Raw genomic sequence first — 20,651 nt, 5'->3', positions numbered from 1 at the left:
TAAACCAAGGTGACTGAAACCAAAAACACCAGACACCAGGCAGAGGGAGAAGTCAAAACTGGAATAAACAAGGTCAGCATCAGCAATGAAGAATAATACAAATATTATAGTCTTGGACAAACGAAGGGCGTACTGACACTACAGAACATAAGAGTAAATTAATGAAGAGCAAATCGAAAATAATAAACAGGCATGTGACAAAACGTAAAGCTATAGAAATGAGCATGTGTGTGTCTGCGTGTTCCGAGGATGAACAAAAAGTCTGTGGGGTATAGAGCCTTCTCCTACCGTGGTCCGGCTCTTTGGAATGCTCTACCTGCTGTTATTCGGCAGTCTGACACGGTGGAGATTTTTAAATCAAGACTGAAGACCCACTTTTTTAGACTGTCTTATCATTAATTTTTTAATCTGTGTTTGCTTTGTAATTTCTTTTTATTCTACTGTGTTTTATCTTTTAACTGTGCTTTTCTTGCTTTTAATTTTGAATTTAGATTAATTTGTGTTGTTGTGAATTATGTGAAGCGCCTTGGGGCGACTTTGTCGTGATTTGGCGCTATATAAATTAATAAACTGAAATTGAAATTGAGCATGGCAGAAGACCAACAAAATAGAGGAGGAAGTGGGAACGTACAACAGGAACCGTTTCCTTTTTCTCTGGTAAATAGAGCTGAAGATAAGAGGAATTAAGACAAAACGCCACAACTTATGAAAATGTTCCACCAGGTTGAAGATTGATGGGCCAAAACAAACAGACAAAAAAACAAAACAAAAAAAACAAGAGGAGCAGTTATGAGGATAGAGACCTACAATGGACCATATCAGGACCTTCAACCGCATTAACAAAGCCTACACCCCTAACCTGTATAACAACCCACAGCCACCTGAGTTTTCTCCCTTTGCACTCGATCTGTGCTGTTATTCAGATCCACATACAGCTGGATGAAAAATTCTGTGTCCAACATAATTATTTCAACAAGAGCAATCAAAGCTTTCTGACGCCCACCAATCCAGATCTGAATCACCTACAAAATTTAATGGAGTCTTCCATGGCCTAAACGCATCTGTGTTGAAAATTGTCAAAATCCGTTCAGTAGTTTTGACGTAATCCTACTAACAGTAATCCTTCAAACCCTGTATAAAGTGAATCTTGATCCAGAATCTGGATCCGGTGTCGCAGACCAAACAGTCTGCCCCTAAAATTTGGTCCACCATTTGCATCTTCACGTGCGTCATTTTGGACCACAGCAGCACGTCTGAGACAGAGTCTCTTCACTCAAAGCAATCAAATGGATTAATGGGATTATGAACCATCAGATGATAAGGGTAAAACCTCTTAAATCATTCTAAAGTCAGTTTTAAGCAGAAACCCGACGAAATTCCGTGATGCTTTGAAATGACAGACACGCAGTGAACGCATCAGCTAGCAGCTCGTTTAGCTACGGCGCTCTGATCGCTTCTGCTGCCTTTTATGATGAAATAATGCTGAATTTATGTGGAAATGATTGCTGTACAAAACCTTCAAGATATCTGTCGCTGAGATAGATGATGATTTGAGTGCAGTGTGAAGCAGAAACGAGGTGTTAATCCGTGAACCGCATCATCGGGGGGGGGGATTTTTAGGGGGACCGTTCGGTGACACTGGATCCAGATCACCTCCAAAATTTCATGGATTCTTTCATGACCTAATATGCATCTGTGGTGAAAATGTCGTCAAAATTCGTGTAGTAGTTTAGGCGTAATCCTGCTAACAGACAGAAAAATAAATAAATGCCAGTGATTTTATTAAGTCCTCGGCAGATGTAATAATAAGCAAAATATCAAAGTGAAATTAGAATAAGATAATGAGAATAAGAATAGCCCTTTACTTATTGACTGTCATTACAACAAATGATTTTCGCCTGCAATTTCAAATATGCACAGAACTGATGTAACAAAAGCACAAAGTAGTCAATTAAAAAAAAATGGTGCAGTACATAGGCGCGCAGTTGAAACAAGGAAGTCTTGTTGAACTCCTCACAGCTTGTCTATGGTGACGCCGGTGTGGATATCAGTACAGTCAGTACTGTGGGCAAGGAGTTTGAAGGGTGAGAATTCAAAGTCATTCAAAGCCTTTAGTGGGAAAGTCTTGGCTTTTTTGGGGGGTGGGGGGCTGTGATGGCAGAGTCCTCACAGAACTTTGGAACACGGCAACAATGTCAACTCCTACCGATGGAGACTTTGCAAAAGCTGTGAGCACGCTTGAAGAGGGTTCATCCTGGAAAAGATTCAAGATTTCTTTATTGTCATTACACCTCATAAAACGTACAAAGTGAAATGAAATTTTGTTGCTCCGGTCTCCACAATAGATATTTAAAAATTTTAACTGTTGAATATGCAATTATAACATAGTTTAGAAGGAAAAAGCAATCTTCTCATGTCTGACTCACGTGAACAAAGCGCAGGTCTGTAGAGCAAGTGAAGGCTAAACGTGTGTGTGCAGTTTAAATGCACCTCTAATTTGGGGCTGCTGAATAAGATTTAAAAATTTTATGCACCATATGCAAGTATAGGCTAAACATTCTGTAGAGACTTTTTTTTATTATTGTTACCAGCAGGACACACAACTCATACCCAGTGTGAGTTATCTGTAATGGTGAAATTCACCATTTCATTCACTCTTTCTTTCACTCTCTTCTAGGACCCTCCGTGGTGCTTGATTAAAGAAACTCCATATATCCATGTTTTACCTCAGCATAGCTTTTTCCACTTCTCTCTTTCACAGCTAGGTCCAGTAGTCAACACGCTACATATTATTTCCGTGTTATGGTTCCATTTTACGCAGATCATTTCATGAACCAATGGAGGCATTCACAGTTATTTTAGTAAAAATCAAATAAAGCACAGTGTGTTTATGAATCATCCATGTTGGAAATTTGGACAAACTAATCATGGATAGCGTGTGATTTTTTTTATTTTATTTTTTTGTGGTTGACAGGTGACTGACAGGCTTGTCCATCCAGGGTGGTCCTAACTGACTCCAACGGTGGGCAACGTACCCTGCCGGGTCCAGGTCAAGTCGCTGGAGATGTGAACCCCCAGGAACCTGGCGCTCTGGACGATCTCTACAGTAGTGCCTCCCATGGAGAGGGGCATGTGGGTGCGCTGGTTCCTCCTGAAATCAACAGTGACCTCCTTTGTTTTATTGACATTCAGGTCCAGGTTGTTACTGGTGCACCAGCCCACCAAATGTTCCACCTCCTCTTTGTATGCCAGCTCCTCATTGTCCTGAATCAGACTCACCACTGTCGTGTCATCCACATACTTTATGATGTGGTTGGTAGCAGAGCGAGCAGTCACGAGTCATCAAAGTGAAAAGCAGTGGGCTCAACACACAGCCCTGAGGGGAACCAGTGCTGATGAAATTTTACAACATGAGAATGCTTGTCCGCACATGAGCTGACAAACACAGGATGCATTACAGCTGCTCAAATTTTACAAGCTCTTACCACACCTGCCATATAGTCCAGATCTCGCACCCTCTAACTTTGTCGTTTGTCCCAAGCTGAAGCAACCCCTGATGGGACATGGTTACACTAACAATGCGGAGGTGCAAGCAGCTGTGTGTCACTGGTGCCGAAAGAAGACACCCAATTTCTTCACAGATGGGATATAAAATCTTGTCCAGAGTGACAAGATTGCTTCTTACTTCTTACTGAAATAACTGCACAGGAGGCAGAACTTTTCAGCTACCCCTCACGTTTAGACATTATAAAGCATAATTTTTATGTTGTTCAAAATAATAATAAACTTTGTGGCAATAAATACATTGCTTCAACAGAAACTGGTAAAAAAAAAAAAAAAAAAACACACCATATTGAGCAATGTTGACAAAAGTGAGAAAGGGGGAAAAAACCTATCCTGGTCTTTGCTAAACACCTACACCAAGGTGCATGAACAATAATCTGTTTTTTTTCTTTTTCTTTTTTTTTAGTAACCCTGGTGACAAACAATTGCAAATCTCCTCAGTGGAGATGATAACTGAATAAAAATATGTTCAAGAATTTAAAAAAGTTAGGTTTAAAACACAAATCACAATGTAAACATGAAGTCATATTTACTGGACCATCCAGCTGGGAGTCTACAAATCATGTGTTCACTCCTGTTTACAGGTTTTCATGAACATCTGCTGATTCCCATGAAAGAACACTGGAACAACAAAGTGATATGCACCAAACTGTTCCAACCGTTTTTATCTAGCAGTCAGAAGTGGTGGCAATATTTTACAAGTTGTTCTGTTTTTTTAGGTAATTGTTCACTCCTGAGTTAGAACGCTATTCTTGTTTTTGCAGTGGGTGACCTGAGACTGTCTGTCCCCTGTTCTCGTCCACTGAGTAACTTCTTATCCAAACAGTACCGCTTTGGTTTCTATGGAGATACAACACAAGATGACTTCAAGCTCTCCGGCAGCCGGACTCGTCAATTCTGATGTAGCTGGAAACAACTTTATGCCTGACTGTGACGATTACATTTTTGTTTTATTGGTTTTTAATGACCTTCAGGACTGGAAATGTAGCTGCACTATTGTACAGCAGCTGCTTACAGCCCTGGCGTCCCAGGAGACACTTAAAGTAACCCGGGTTACCTCCAACAACCGGAAGCTTCCATTCTGAAATTATATAGATTCACTGTAGCTATAGAAAAAAACCCTTATTGTTAAAATTAAGACAAGAGCAGTTGCATTATCTAACGTGCACGAGTGTATATGCATTTATAGATCATCAATTCAAATAGCATTTTATTAACATTTTGTTTACATTTCACACTCTTACTGTGAAATGTGCCAAATAAAGCTACCACTGACTTTTTTTTTTTTGTTGCACTTATCTTATCAAACTATTGTTTTTGTAAAGTCTTGGCATGTCCTGAATTTGATGTAATTTTAAAAATATAGGGATGCAACTGCTGTTAGGGCACAAACATCAAGCTGCAGTGTGATTCCCATGTCAACAACAGGTTAAATGACTTTATTTAACATAAAACCTATCATGCATGGCACAGTTAGAAATTATTTTTATAGCTCATTACTTTGGCAAAACGTATTTAACAATATCTTGAAACATCTTCACACATTATAGAACATATCAATGCCCTACATTCTCTCACACATATCGTTTTCCCATAAAATAAGCAATATACATGCCAGTGCACGTACAGGCCCTGCACTGACTGCAGTCTTTAAATATGAAATTCAGAAACAGTGCAATCCTAGCTCAGTCACTTATGCTTCAACACCAAATCAACTAACATTTCAGTGATGTGTCGAGGCACCGTTTGTGATGTTTCAATCATGGTACACACTCCAGAACAATGTTCAAAACTTTTTTTGAAATTTTCTGGAGCACTGTTTTGAGTTAGCCATTATTTGCAGTACTGCTGAAAGGTTATTGCACTATCCCCAGCCACACGGCCTATCTATTATTTAATTATGGGTTAACTTTCCTGCTCTATTAGATATTCTGTCTTGCTTTTGTGTCTTTTGGTCCAGTGTTCAGGAGGCAGACAAACTACATGGAATTTCAACCACAACTCTTTGTATTTTAACCCAATCTCACGGCAGTTTGTTGGACTGGCTTACGAAAAGTACATTAATCTATGGGTTCATGACAGGGGTTTGAAAATGGGGTGTTTTCGTAATGGGGCATAAATTCATTTTGTGACAGGGGCACAAAATGTGGGGTGAAAGGGGGGGTCATGAATAACATTTGGGGAGGGTACACACTTAAGCTATGGTTATGGTTAGACTTAGGAGAAGGGAAAGATTATAAGTACCAAAAAATTAAAAAAAAAAAAAAAAAACGTGTCATGAAAAGCGGGGGCTTTTTGTGACGGGGCACGGGAAAAAAAACTGAAACCAGACTGAATTTAGAATAATGTTTCTACCATCTACTCACAAGACAGCAGGCGGCAGCATGTCTGCGAGATAATACATAAGCAAAACAAAGTTGCTATTTCAGCTGATGTGCTGCAACAAAATTAATTAACCCAATGCGACAGGGTTTGTCCCCATTTTATGTTCTTCAAAGATAATCCCATTAAATTCAAAATTCAAATTTATTCTTTTCTATCGCGCCAATTTGCAATGAGATTGTCTCAAGGTGCTTCACACAACACAATACCAAAAAACAGAGAAAATTTAATTTCAAAACCATAAAAGAGCACAAGAATAAAAGCACATCATAACACAATAAAACTAATGATAAAACAAGGAGAACAAATGGGTCTTTAAACTTGATTTAAAAGTCTCCACAGTATCTGGCTGCTGTATATGTGCCGGTAGATGATTCCACAGAGCTGGAGCACGGCAGGAGAAAGCTCTGTGACCGGCAGACTTTTTATTCACCCTGGGAACACATAAAGGTCCTGCACCCTGTGAACGCAGGGCCCGAGCTGGTACGTAGGGCTTTACCAGGTCAGCCACGAGCTTTACATTACAAGATAATTTTTTTAAGTTTACACATATTGGATGGGCTAGACTAGACTAACTCACCCACTCATCGATATTTTTGCTGTCCAAGTCCTCCTACCATAGCAGGAAATAATAAACCAGGGTTTGTTCTTTGCATACTTGTGATGGTAAAAGTCAGTGCTTAATAATTTTACCTTTTCCTGTTAAAGAAAACAATAGTACAGTTATGTACACCATCTTACTCATGTCACAACAGCGCTTGAAAGTCTGAAGTTTGAACATTATGAAATGTTTGTCATGTAAAAATATTCCTACTGAGGTAAAACAATTGTAAATTTAAAAAAGAAAAGGTTTGAAGAATAAATGCAGAAATGTCTCTATCACAATACAATGAGATAATAATGTTAATAATATGAGTACGTAAAGCTCCTGAAGTTCGCAGATGATACAACCCTCATCGGACTCATCTCTGATGGGGATGAGTCTGCCTACAGACGGGAGATCGATCACTGGTGTCCTGGTGCAAACAGAACAATCTGGAGCTCAGTGCCCTCAAGACAGTGGAGATGGTTGTTGACTTCAGGAAGAATCCAGTCCCAGCTAACCCCATCACCTTGTGTGACTCCGCAGTTGTCCTTGTAGAGTCCTTCCATTACCTGGAGATCACCATCACCCAGGACCTCAAGTGCGAGCTGAACGTGAGCTCGCTCACCAAGAAAGCACAACAGAGAATGTACTTTCTGTGACAGCTAAGGAAGTTCAACATGCCAAAAACAAAAACTGCCATCATTGAGACCATCATCTCCTCCTCCATCACCGTCTGGTCTGCTGCTGCCACTGCTAAAGACAGGAGCAGACTGCAGTGTATCTTCCACACAGCAGAGAAGGTGATCAACTGCAATCTGCCATCCCTACAGGATCTGTACACCTCCAGGGCCCTGGGCGAGCAAGGAGACCCCATTTACCCTGCCCACCCACTCCCACAAAGTACAGACTGATCATCCCTAACTGTTCATCTGCAGGCCTGCACAGCCCCATTCCACTATATCTATTTGACAGTAAACTTAGCTTTGCCCATTTGTCTATTTGACTCCTTTACTTCTTCCAGAAGTATTTTTCCTTTTCATTGTTGTTTATGCACCATTGACACCAGATCAAATTCCTTATATGTGAGAACTTACTTGGCAATAAATTTGAGTCTGATTCTGATTGAGTGAACTGGTGACTCTAAATTGACCGTAGGTGTGAATGAAGGGGTTCCTCAGTCTATATGTGTCTGCCTTGCAATAGACTGGTGACCAGCTTGTAAACCATTTTTCACTTAAAAACTGCTGAGCTAGGCTCCAGCTCCCCTGTGACCCTTAATTGGAATATGCAGGTATAGTAAATGAATGAATGAATCATCTACAAAATATTTTGGATCCAGAAGACGTTTTAAGCAATATGTGGCCTTGGTGAGAGGTATGAGCTTTCCGAGTTCCTTCTCATGTTAACCTCTTTAGAGGCATTTGGTGCCATGAAATGCTAAATACACCACGACTAACAATCATCATGTCACACCTTGTGTTTCCTTGGTACTGTCAATTCAAATCCATCTCTGCATTTCTTTTAAGAGCTGTTGGACTGTTTTGCATGACACTTTGCAACACAATGTACTTTCTGGATGGAATGCTTCAGATAATCAGGAATTAAAGTACACATCCTGGTTTTGAGTGTAACCCACATGAGGCATGTGCGTGACCATGAGCAGGGTGATGGTGGCGTGATTACGGTGACACTCGGCTTACACACATTACAATGACAAACTTTGACCCACGCCATTTAGCCAAACAGTCGACTGAGGAACTATACGCACTGTGTTTGTGAAATGCTGACAGATTCTGGAAAACTATATCCACACCTCCCCCCCTTCTGTCTGTTGGATGCTACAGAAAGCCTCATCTCTCTCCCAATCGATTACTTTCTGTCAACATATTGTGCCTTTTCCTGCCATTTGACAGCACACGACACCATTCACAGATCTGTTTGTGCAGCAAAACATGCAGATATATTAATAAAGTGGAAGCACTCACCCTTAAAGACAAAATTATAGGCCTCGTCTGACCCCATGTCCTGTCCATTCAGTGGTGCCGTGTTTCCCAGCCACAGCACTCAGGATGTAAGATGACACTGATTCAAACCACAAGCAAACTGCCAGGCTTCAGCAAATAATGTTGTGACACACCGAAGTCAGCTGCAGGCTTTCTGCCATTCACTACCCTCTCCTAGCCGAGTTAATATTAAGCTGGCGTGCTCAAACAAAACATGCTGTGTGCACTCAGGTTGCTCTGCTGCGGTGGGCATGGTTTATCTTAGGGAGTGGTGGAGGATGGAGGTGTGTCTTAGTAACAGAGTGAGTGCAGGGCAGGTTGGACCAGGTGGGGCCTGCAGCAGGTAGAGCTACAGCCAGGCGCCTCCCGCTGGAACATTCACATTATTGCATGCATGTACTCTGTAAAAGGCAGTGAGTGGATGGATAGATAGATAAATGAATAACTCAAAGCAATAAATTATGTCATCGTATAAAACAGGCACATAACAACCAAACAAGATCACAAGTCCACACAATCCTGCAGAAAGGATTTTGCATGAATGTACCCAAAGTGGACAATTCTTCCTTCACTAAATCTCTCTCTGTCTCCACACAGATGTTTGGTTTAAGTTGCATGCAAACTTGGATTTAACTTATCGGTTTGTTTCATTTCCAAAACAGTGTTGATTTTGACAGCATATTTAGTCATATAGTCTTGTCTATAATGTCACTTAGTTTGAGTCATAATTTAGTCATCTTATTTGTTTTCATTTTAGTCTAGTTTTAGTCAACTCAATATCATAACATTTTAATCAACTAACTCACCTGTAGATTTAGTTAACTAAAATTTTGTAATATTTGGTGAATTTGCCCGTGTTATATACCTTTTTTAAAAATTTGGAGCCAGACATGATGACATAATTTATTGCTTTTGAGTTAATTTATCTATCCATCCAGTCATTGCATTTTACAGAGTACAAGCCAGGGCTTCATGCATGCTGTAATCTAGATGTTCCAGCAGAAGGCGCCTGACAGAAGCTCTGCTTGTGCTCTGCACTAACTCTTGATAACTCTCCTGTAGATTTAGTTGACTAAACTCTTGTGACATTTAGCCACTTAAAAGTAAAACTACTCTGAAGAATAAATTATGACTAAAAGTAAGTGATATTTAAGTCAAGACTATGACTAAATATGCTGTCAAAATTAACACAGTACCAAATCTTAGCTCTGGTGGACATCAAGGTCACGGATGGTTTCACACTATGTCACTGTCGGTGTGTAGTTCAGGGTTGACTTGGAAATTGTCATCACATTGGCTTCAAATTGAGGAGCAAAGAAAATTTCTGTTCATATTTCACATACTTCTTGTTTACTAGTATATACTGAGTCCAACTAGTCCGACAACCAGGCCGGCTATGAACTGGGCCAGATACTGGCCTCCATTTTGGAGTCAGATTTCCCACTCCCAAATGACCAATAGGAGAGCAGCGCTCATGCCCCATCAAAGTGAAGCTAACTTCAGCGTCTCGGTGGCCAACCAATCACAGGCTAGGAGAGAGAGAGGCCAGTATCTGGCCCAATTCAGAGCCGGTTGTCGGGTTAGAGTCCCACCAGGTGTTTTCTGTTGTTCATTTAGCTCTTGATTGGCCAAACATCCCTGCCTTGGCTAATCAGGTGAGGATAGAGCAGTAAATGGAAAATGTGAAACAGGTTCTGGGGACATGATGTCATTGCTTTTAAAGTGAATTTCCTAAACAGTATGTGCATGCACAGTGTGATGCTGTTCCTGACTTGTTCTGCTGATAGGCCACTGCAGGACGTGATGGTGTAGCGGTTAGAGGTGGGCCAGACTCCTCAGTTCCATTCACCATCAGACCAGAAAAATCAAAAGGTCCTTAATCCCCATGTAGCTTCTGCTGTGCAGTTGAGCTCCTTGTGTGGCTTTATAGGCTGACACTGGTGTGTGTGTGTGTGTGTGTGTGTGTGTGTGTGTGTGTGTGTGTGTGTGTGTGTGTGTGTGTGTGTGTGTGTGTGTGTGTGTGTGTGTGTGTGTAAATGTGAGTCATCATTGTAAAATGCTTTGAGGGTCTGCCTCAGATGTAAAGGCGCTGTAGAATAGCAGTACATTTACTGCCTGTAATGCACAGGATTTCAACTTTCACTAGTTTGAACTTGCAACTTTTTTTTTTTTTTTTTTGCATTCCACATGTAAGCAGAGTTGCTTTCTGCTACTTTTGGGGTTACTTGATACTGTTCCTCGTGCCAGAATTTTGAGTTTCCACTTTACACACTCAGCAATGATTTCTGATTTTTTTTTTTCTTTCCTCCTTCATGCGCCTCTCAAAACACTGTGCAGCAAATAAAAAGCAAAATATACATTTAATTAATCTAATTTGAATCTTTGCTTGCCTCCACCTAACTGAAATATTATTGCAATTCTCACACAGAATAAATGCAGATGTTCATTCTTTAAAAAACAAAACAAAAAAAATCCCATTTTGTTTTAGTATTTTTTCTGGATTTAATGCAAGAAAAGAAAGAAAACTGAATTGTCACTCAATGTTAGACACTGTAAATAAGAGGGGCAAAAAAAAAAAATCTGTTCTTGTAATATGATGCAACAAATACTGTACAGTGTAGAACGTACACTTTCCTCTGTGCCATTTTGTTTTCTTTGTTCCTGTGGTCAACTGTAAACTTTAACTGAGCATGAAGGTGTAGATTTTGGAGCAGGAGACTTTTCTTGGACATCGGCCTCTCAGTCCATGGCAGCGTAAAACTCTCGACTGTAGAAAGTAACACTGGTGTTCCAGCTGCTTGCAGTTCATGGGCAGACATGTGCCTAGGTGGTTCCTCATCATCCAAACAAATTTCCTCTCAGCTGAGGGCAAGTAAGTGTTGAGGACTCCCGTGGCTGAAGACATCCAAGAGGATGTGCACGCTTCACTTGACCGTTGGATGGTTATTTTAAGGATGTGAGGATGCACTCGTCCAAATGGCTGGTTGACGTCCAGGAACCGAGGTAGTTCCGTGGTGTCATGGATGCTTGATTTGAGGGTGACAGTTTGGGTCTTTTTCCAGTCCTTGGGGAAGTGGCTACACCTGCTAACAGATTGTACTTGTGTACAGCTGCTTGAACTGATGATCTTGGAATCAGAGGCTGTTTGGAAACAGTTTCCCGACTTTTGTAATTCTCTGATCCTCTTTCTAAGATCGTCTGCACTCCTTGGATTTTCTCATTGTGCTGCCTAACAAACCCTTTTATGTTAGCACTTGATGACCTCAGAGAATGTGGCTTACACATGGTTTTTACTCATAAAAAAAGCTTGTGATAAAACACTGTGATAAATCAGTGAGCAAATTTCCAACAGTGAGTGAGGTCAGACTTTCACTTTGAGATGAAGTTGAACAGGCAAACACTTCATACTTTGACTATATCAAGCTGTATAAGTACTAATAAGCACAGTGATAAACATTACAAAACTTTTTTGAAGTCAAGATCACCTTTTAGTGCAGCAGATAAGAGAATATTTAGAGCGGAATCCTGCAAATGGTGATAAAAGCATCAAATTCGGCAGAAATACTCATCAGACAATCCTCTTTTGAAAAAAAAACTTTTGGCCACTTGAAGTTTCAGTTAGCGTTCAGGTAGCGGTCAATTGAAGAATTACATAGGAGTCAAATTTAAAAGATGCTCCAATCATATTGAAACCTATGCCACATTACTTGTCTGATCATAAAGATTCCAAAAAGGTATGGTCTGGATGGTCTGTAACTGAATTCTATGGAGTTATGGGATAAAAACAGCAAGAATGGTGACAAAGGTCAGTGTCGGTTTGTACAGGGGTCAAAAGTTTTGGTACCAAGTTTTGGTTACCAATTTTGGTAAAAAGTGATGCAAATTACTAGTTAAAAGTTTTAAAAAGGAATAGTTTGGACCATGTATCATCCTTACTTATCACGTTACGGGGTAACATATGTCACATGTCATAGAATCCAATAGACGTAGACCTTGTTTGACCTTTACTTTGGAGACCAAGCATTCAACACTGTCAAAACTATTCCATTTATTAATCCTATTAGTTCAACCAATAATTTGCATCAGTTTTTACCAAAATTGGAGCAACTTTAACTTTTGACCCCTGTACAAAATGACACTGACCTTTGTCAGCTCTTTTTCAAAGAGTAATGTCTAAGGGGTGTTTGTGCCAGTTTTGGTGCTTGCATCACCATTTGAAGGATACCTCTGTAAATATTCTCTTATCTGCTGTACTGCTTTCAAAAAAGGTTGATATGGGTTAGCCCACATCAATGGACCACATACGATTCACATAGCATCAGGTGAAGAAAAAAAAATAAATAAAAGGCAGCTAAATCCTATTATTTTGCCTTAATGGAGCTTGAAATATTGCATATGCTGAATATCAGTACATATATATACATTAGCAGCAACAAAAGAACAGAAGCTGGCATGGCAGAAAGCTGCTGAATGAGATAATGTATGTGTATTAATAATCATTTAAAAAAAGTTTTATCTTGTGTTACAGTTAGTCAACATTTGAATCCCAAAAAACTGAAACATTACATACAGAAAATGAGACAGGTTTCAGCTTGGAACACATAACAATGGAACAAATGATGTAATAGTATAAATTTTAATACACACAGCAGCACACAAATCCATGTTAATCAGAAATACAATAAGCTAGAATTTATATCTTTGTTTCAAATAAAGGGTAATATATCTATAAATTAAACATAGAAATTACTCCCCCTCCTATATAAACACACACACACACACACCAGAATGCACCAATTAACAATGGGAATTTAAAAGGTTTGTGGGGGAAATCAGCCTCTAACACACACACACACACCGACTGCCTCTTTACGCCAGCGATACCTGATATCACTTATTGTGTCAATTGAAAAGTAATTCCGCTGCTGCCCATGGCATGTGTAAAATGTCTCATGAAGGAAACATGCTGGCTGAGAATCTTTTAATTTTAATCAAAGATCGCTTGTTTACAAAATTGGAAATGCTCAGATAATCATGAGGAAGTGACAAAACATCCAAGTGGGGTCTGATCACTCTCTCCTCATAGAGATTTATTCAGATGATTTGTGCGTTGATGCTTCTGGAGCCATGTCTGAGAGCCTACCTCATTCAGTCTGAAAGTTGATTTCAAGAAAAAAAACTGGGTTACTGGAATAAAATTTGCCAGTGAGCAGTTTACGTCACAAAATCTGTTGCCACAGTATGGGAGAATGTGGCTGAACCGGCTTCTCAAAACCGGAAACCCAAAGTTTCCTTCACATCACAGACAACTGAGTTTTTACTAAACCCGTTTTCGAAAACAGGCCCCTAAACATCATGATGCTGCTGGAACAACACGGAATGCTTTAAGTTCATTAAACAATAAGAACGTACTGCAGCTAAACATGAACCAGTTCTGGCTGATGGCTAGACAGCATATGCCTCATCTGTCTCATAAAGGGTGACAACTAATAAATATTCTACCTAATCAATTAATCTGTCAATCATTTTCTCAATTGTATGCTTCCCAAAATGACACAACCGAAAGATATTCAGTTTACTGTCAGAGAATTAAAGAAACCAGAAAATATTCACATTTAATTAGATGAAATCAGAGAATTTAGACTTTTTAAATGACCCAAAACAATAAATCAATAATCATAGTTGGTGATTAATTTAATAACAATTAATTGTTGCATGTTCTCACCTAATATTTCGTTATTGACCTTCTCAGTGTTGTAGTTCCATGCTGAAGTCACAACAAAGTCATTTCACAGCATAAACAAAAAGTAAAACTGCACAAACACTACTCCAAATGAAAACATTTATTTACAGCCTTGAAACAAAAACATAGGCTTCCGTAACTCTGAAAGTGTCCATACAGCTTTGACATGGTCTATTTACTGTGTAACTGCTCAGTGTGCCTGAAATCAAGCTGAAGCTAAGCTGTTGATAATAAATTCATTTCAGCAGATATCACTGCAGACTGTCTACCAATACATTATGTGGTGTTTTCATACAAATGAACTGAGTCACAGGGTGAACAAATTGTTACAGTCATACAAATGATTTCTTTTGATTGCTTTAAATGGATGAGCCCGCCCCACGCGTGTTCACTTCCTCGCTCAGACAGATGCACAAACATTATGTGATCATAGCGAATGTTGCAGTAGTCCATGAATGACCTGCATCAGATGATATGTTCAGCCTGATCTCTCCTACGATGCTGCTACTTGTGTTAAGGGTTCCTCCAGATACTGCACCAAAGCTTCTGCCTGGAAAAGTAAACACACAGTGCGATGTGAACAAAGTCTGTTCTCACTGAGATGAAATGATGGAATTCTTTAAGGCAAGATTCAAATACAATTTGTCTGTACAAGTCCTCATTTCAAACGGATCTCTAAGGAAACATTATGCAGGCTCCCTGCTGTGTCCATGTGAAATCATTTACTTCCTACACAACAAAGCAGCACTTCATCACATAGGGAAATAAAGTGATGTCTTACACAAGTGCCCTTTCTACCTTGGCCCTATCATTGCTGTTCAACTAACACACTTCTGTTAATCAGAGGCTGTCAATAGACAATCCACTTGGGACTAAGATTGTGAACTGCATTACTAGCCTTACACCATCAGGTCTCAAACTACATCAACTTTGAAAATGTAATAATCTAAAACCTGACGTAAACTTGCAACATCTGATGAAGCTCTACTTCTCTGAATAACATTTTGGCTATGTGTAGCTCAAACATTTTAATAGGTGCTCATTATGTGTGGTTGCATCTTGTGTTTCCTCCCATACATCCCTTTAATATTACAACCTGAGCCTGATGTGTCCAAATCTAGATGAACACTGCCCCCCCCGCCTCTCCCCAATGTAAGTCAAGACATAAATTAGTAATTTCTACATTGCAATTTGTCTTCTGCATTTAAAAAAAAAAATGCATATATTCCACACCGAGTATAAACTAAAATGTTTCTAGCATTTCTTTTTTTTTTCCACAATTATGGCCTACAGCTCCCCCCGCCCCTCGCCAAAAAACCAAAACAATATGTGCATCTCAAAATATGTCACAAGATCAGTAAAAAAAAAAAGATTTATAATATAGATATGTTGAACTTCTAAAACTTATGTTCATTTATGTACTTAATGGTTGGTTGGGCACCTTTTGAATTAATACATAAATGCAGCATGACATGGAGGCAATAAGCCTCTGCCAACATGCTGCTATCTGCATACTGTAAATATAGCCACTAGTCTAATATTAAGGCATGTTAAACACAAAACAAGGCAAAAATAAAAGGTTTGTTTCATTGTGATGATTTTTCTTTAAGTTCTGCACACTTTATTCCAAGATTGCTAAAGTGGTATATTTGTGTGACTTGATAAAACATAAATGTATTTGTTTAATTTAAATCTCAGCCAATGTATGTGATTAAAAAAACTGATATTGGTTGTGCGAGAGGAAACAAAACATTAACAACTAGAAGCACTCAGAGAGTGCAAACCTCCACCAAGGCCATGGGGTCACTGACGCCATAACATCTACACGCCGTGGAATCATTGAACCTAAAAAAGTCTAACAATGATGTTTGCTCAGTAGTAAAAAAAAGTTTCATCTGCTGTGACTGGACAGCATGTATCCTTAGCGCTTGGCATCACAGTTTATTGCAACTTGCACCTTTCCCAGAAGCTACTGTCATCTGAGCACTGATATTGATATTGCATGTGCTTATAGACAAAAACAAATAGACAAAATTCAATTTATTATTCAACTAAACTGCAAATATATGAATTTTTTTAACATTTATGAAACACTTCTCTAAAGAAGGCCATAGGGTCACTGACCCTAAAGAGATTCCCTCCTTGGCACAGTGATCTATTTCTTTTTGTCTCTTTCTCTAAAATTGTATATAATAATCATTAGATTATTAATATATAAACAAAAATAAATTTAAGAAATATTACAATTTGAAAACAAATGCACCCGAACGTGATGACATCTGCAACTGCTTAATGCTAACTTTTAACACTGAAAATGCCATAGACATGCTAACGCGTTAGCATCGGGATCCGGATCACCACTAAAATTTAATCACTTGTTCCTCTTGTCATTTCCAACCACTCCACAAAATTTCATCAAAATCCATTCAAAACTTATTGAGTTATTCTGCTGACAAACAGACAGACAGACAAACAAACAAACAAACAAACGCAACCAAAAACATAACCTCCTTGGCGGAGGTAAAAACAACTTTGGCAGGAAAAGTTGAAGTACTCTCACCTTGGCTTTAAGCATCCCAAAACCCACAGTTTCTTTGGCATACATACAAAGTAACAGGTTAGCTACCCGCGTGATGGCCACTCTGCCCTCCTGAGAGAAGAAAACAAAAACATTGACAATGTACCACTGACTCTGCCAGCTGTTTCCACTCTGTAATTCATTTATGATCAGCATCAATTTAACACAAAATGTACACACATTCCAAAAATATCTGAGAATAAACAATGTTCTTCTTACCATACAGTCCATGAGTATGAATTTAAGTTTGTCTTCATTGAAGGCTTGGTGGCCATTCTTGTCATAGGCGGCCCAGATGTTGCTAGCAATGGCGGCTGTCACCCGAGCATCAGTGTCCCCATAACCAGAGTAAGCCAGAAGTGAACCTTCATTATTTAGTAAGCTGTTGAAAACATAAAAGTAGGATGATTTAGTCCCAAGCAAATGTGACAGTATTCAGTACCCGAACTGAGTAAACCAATACAATCATAGGATTGATATAACTAATATTTAGGTGATAGGTGACAAATATTTTTTTGAAGAAATAATGAATCCCTCTCTAATTTGGTATTTTTGTAAAGGTTTGTTAGTTCACTCTCCAATGACTCTTATCTACATACTGATCCTGAATCTTAAACTGCTCCCAGTGAAGCAGTTGAGTGTTTTGCATTGAAACTTTTTACATCAGGTGGAAACCGATCACAGAAATATAGCTGATTGGCTCAATCACATCCAAAACACAAACATATTTCACTTATAATGATATATATCAGAAAAGTAACGGATTCACACGACAGACTGTGTAACTCAAGAATAGACTTTTTACAGCTTTACACACCCTCTGTAAATAACAGAATAAATCTTGACTTTTTCAGGAAGACACGCAGCTTTAGTCAAAATAACATCTTAAATTTGAATCATGTTGTAAAGATCAGTTTTCACTTTGAGAACTGCGCGACTGTTTCAGTGTGTTAGCATGTGGCTAGCTTGTCGCCAGCTGACTATACTCACAGTGTGCTTTGGACTCCGTTCGTGTTCGCCTGGCTAAGAACCTGCGTTAAGGCCTTTGGTCGTAACATGACTACTCAGCGCAACAACACTAAAGAAATAAATATTTTAAATACACTAAACTGCTGACAAGAAAATACTTATCAACACAAGTCAGCTGATGTGGTTTTCCTTTTCCGGGTATCTACGAACGGCGCAATGCACAGTGGGATTTGGAGTAACAACTGCTTTCCGATTTTTGGAGGCGCTGTCACACGTTTTTTTTTTTTTTTAAACGATAAAATATTTAAAAAGTATATCCCTCAAATTACAGTTTTTATTCTGATATGCTTTCAAATCTTGTACACATAAAAAAAATCAAGTGATTGCAATGCATTTCCCATTTGAAAGACAAAAACAAAAACAAAAAAATTATAAAACAATGCAACAAAATTAGTATTACGATTATCATCAAATGAGAAATTATTCTCAGTATTATTGACACACTGACGCAATCTTGTAACATTTTTGCATAACATGAATATGAAAATAATATGCATATGAAAATAAAGCAGATATTAAAACTGACTTATACACATACCTTTTGATGAAATGGAATGTGTGCAAGTATTTATATTAATCTGACTACATTCAGGGAAGTAATATTTTTTAGAAACATAGTGAAGAAAATCTATCATTATGAATGCTGTCTGAAATTATCCAAAATTTCCTGTACACACATTATTTTCTAAAAATCTTTTGTTGTTTTGAGGCTAAAATTCTTCTGCATTTAAGTAAATTTCAGTATTTGTCTTTTTTATTTGTTCACCAAATTAAATTCATGGATTACTTTGTAAATATCTTCACATAGCTCAAATCTAAATTTGAAAATGTGAGTGAGGGGCTAATCCTTTATCAACTGGGTGCCTGATGCATGAGCCACTTTAATATGTCAGAGAATGGAGATCTAAAAAGTAATGAAAATTGTTTTAGATTATCTTCTGGCCGACCATCACCTTGTCAACAACTTTCTTCAACAAGCAAACAAACATCAGCCACAAACAAACATCAACTCATTTATTCATATCAGACTACACTGAACGTAGTTCAGGTAGGTAATGTTTTTCATGAACATAGTTTTAAAAAAATCCATCAGAATTAATACTGACTGAAATAATCTATTTCCTGTACACACAGTATTTTTTTTTTAATTTTGTTGTTTCAAGGCTAAAATTCTTCTGCATTTAAGTAAATTTCAGGATTTGTCTTTTTTTTTCACCAAATTAAATTCATTGGATTACTTTGTAAAAAAAAATCTTCATACAGCTCTAAACTAAATTTGAATGTGTGGGAGGGGCTAATTCTTTATCAACTGGTTTCCATAGCAACACATTCCTTTATGACAATCTCAGAGCACTCTGTTCCTTTATGATGCATGAGCCACTCTAATGTGTCTGAGAATGGAGATCTCAAAGCAGTAAAAATTGCTTTAGTAGATCATTTTCTGGCTGACCTTCACCTTGTCAACAACTTTCTTCAACAAGCAAACAAACATCAGCCACAAACAAACATCAACTCATTTATTCATATCAGACTGCACTGAACGTAGTTCAGGTAGGTAATGTTTTTCATGAACATAGTTTTAAAAAATCCATCAGAATTAATACTGACTGAAATAATCTATTTCCTTTACACACAGTATTTTTTTAATTTTGTTGTTCACCAAATTAAATTCATTGGATTACTTTGTAAAAAAAATCTTCATACAGCTCTAAACTAAATTTGAATGTGTGGGAGGGGCTAATTCTTTATCAACTGGTTTCCATAGCAACACATATTCCTTTATGACAATCTCAGAGCACTCTGTTCCTTTATGATGCATGAGCCACTCTAATGTGTCTGAGAATGGAGATCTCAAAGCAGTAAAAATTGCTTTAGTAGATCATTTTCTGGCTGACCTTCACCTTGTCAACAACTTTCTTCAACAAGCAAACAAACAGCCACAAACAAACATCAACTCATTTATTCATATCAGACTGCACTGAACGTAGTTCAGGTAGGTAATGTTTTTCATGAACATAGTGTTGTGAAAGTGTAGTGACACGGACCCACAACAGGGGGCGCAAATGAACGGTCAATGGATGAGCCAAAAAGTAACAATTGAATGTTGTGAAATGTGCACAACGAAATACAGACAATCTCAGAATATAATTACAGTCAAATCACAAAGGTGACGTGTGGGCAGGCTCGAGGATAGAAGACGTCTGTCCTGAGAAGAGCCGGAACCACACGATTTCCGCCACCACCGAACCTGGTGAATATTGGAGCCGCCAAGTCCCGAATTCCCAGGTGATCACCGTCCCCGACTGTCGGATCTGGTACTGCTGGCGAGAACAAAGACAGTCTAGTGTAGGTGTGTGCACACCCAGTAACAATAACGGTGGGAATGCCACCTCCACCTCTCACTATAACTTGCAGAGTACTGTAGATTCCTCAGGGGAAAAGAGTGCCTTCTAGCGCTCTCTCAGCTTCCACTGACAACGGTACCGGTACTCCTGCAAACACTCACAATATACAAACAATGTTGTAACACAAAAACGGCGGAGGATATTACCTCCAATGAAGTATGATATCTCGGCGATGAGGTGGAGATGACGCCTGGGTTTTATGGAGTGAGATGATGAAGAATGAGTGACAGCTGTCAGGAAGTAATGAGTAACAGCTGTCACTCCCGGCTGTGTCCGTGGCGGCAGCGCCCTCTCGTGCCTGAAGCCCGCACTTCAGGCAGGGCGCCCTTTGGTGGTGGGCCAGCAGTACCTCCTCTTCTGG

The 20,651-nt window shown here is 38.9% G+C and overlaps 2 protein-coding genes across 3 annotated transcripts in view; both read right to left on the bottom strand.

The window, feature by feature from the left end:
- The window catches only part of rab25b (RAB25, member RAS oncogene family b), a 56,922-nt gene extending 48,149 nt beyond the window's left edge, over window positions 1–8,773 (bottom strand). For both annotated transcript variants that reach the window (XM_034174214.1, XM_034174215.1), the window contains exon 1: window positions 8,518–8,773. In XM_034174214.1, the coding sequence (XP_034030105.1) occupies window positions 8,518–8,554 (37 nt within the window). In that variant the 5' untranslated portion in view covers window positions 8,555–8,773. The remainder of the gene's footprint in view (window positions 1–8,517) is intronic.
- A 4,386-nt stretch (window positions 8,774–13,159) lies between these two features.
- On the bottom strand, window positions 13,160–18,042 carry lamtor2 (late endosomal/lysosomal adaptor, MAPK and MTOR activator 2). The gene is made up of 4 exons (XM_034174212.1): window positions 17,847–18,042; window positions 17,076–17,238; window positions 16,839–16,928; window positions 13,160–14,828 (listed from the first exon to the last, which is right to left on the bottom strand). The coding sequence occupies exons 1-4, from the start codon at window positions 17,912–17,914 to the stop codon at window positions 14,772–14,774; spliced, it is 378 nt and encodes a 125-aa protein (XP_034030103.1). The 5' UTR covers window positions 17,915–18,042; the 3' UTR covers window positions 13,160–14,771.
- Window positions 18,043–20,651: the final 2,609 nt, after the last annotated feature.

Source organism: Thalassophryne amazonica, chromosome 7 (genome assembly GCF_902500255.1).
Source record: "Thalassophryne amazonica chromosome 7, fThaAma1.1, whole genome shotgun sequence".
In the NCBI taxonomy this organism is placed as follows: domain Eukaryota; kingdom Metazoa; phylum Chordata; class Actinopteri; order Batrachoidiformes; family Batrachoididae; genus Thalassophryne; species Thalassophryne amazonica.
This window is presented reverse-complemented; position numbering and strand designations above follow the sequence as displayed.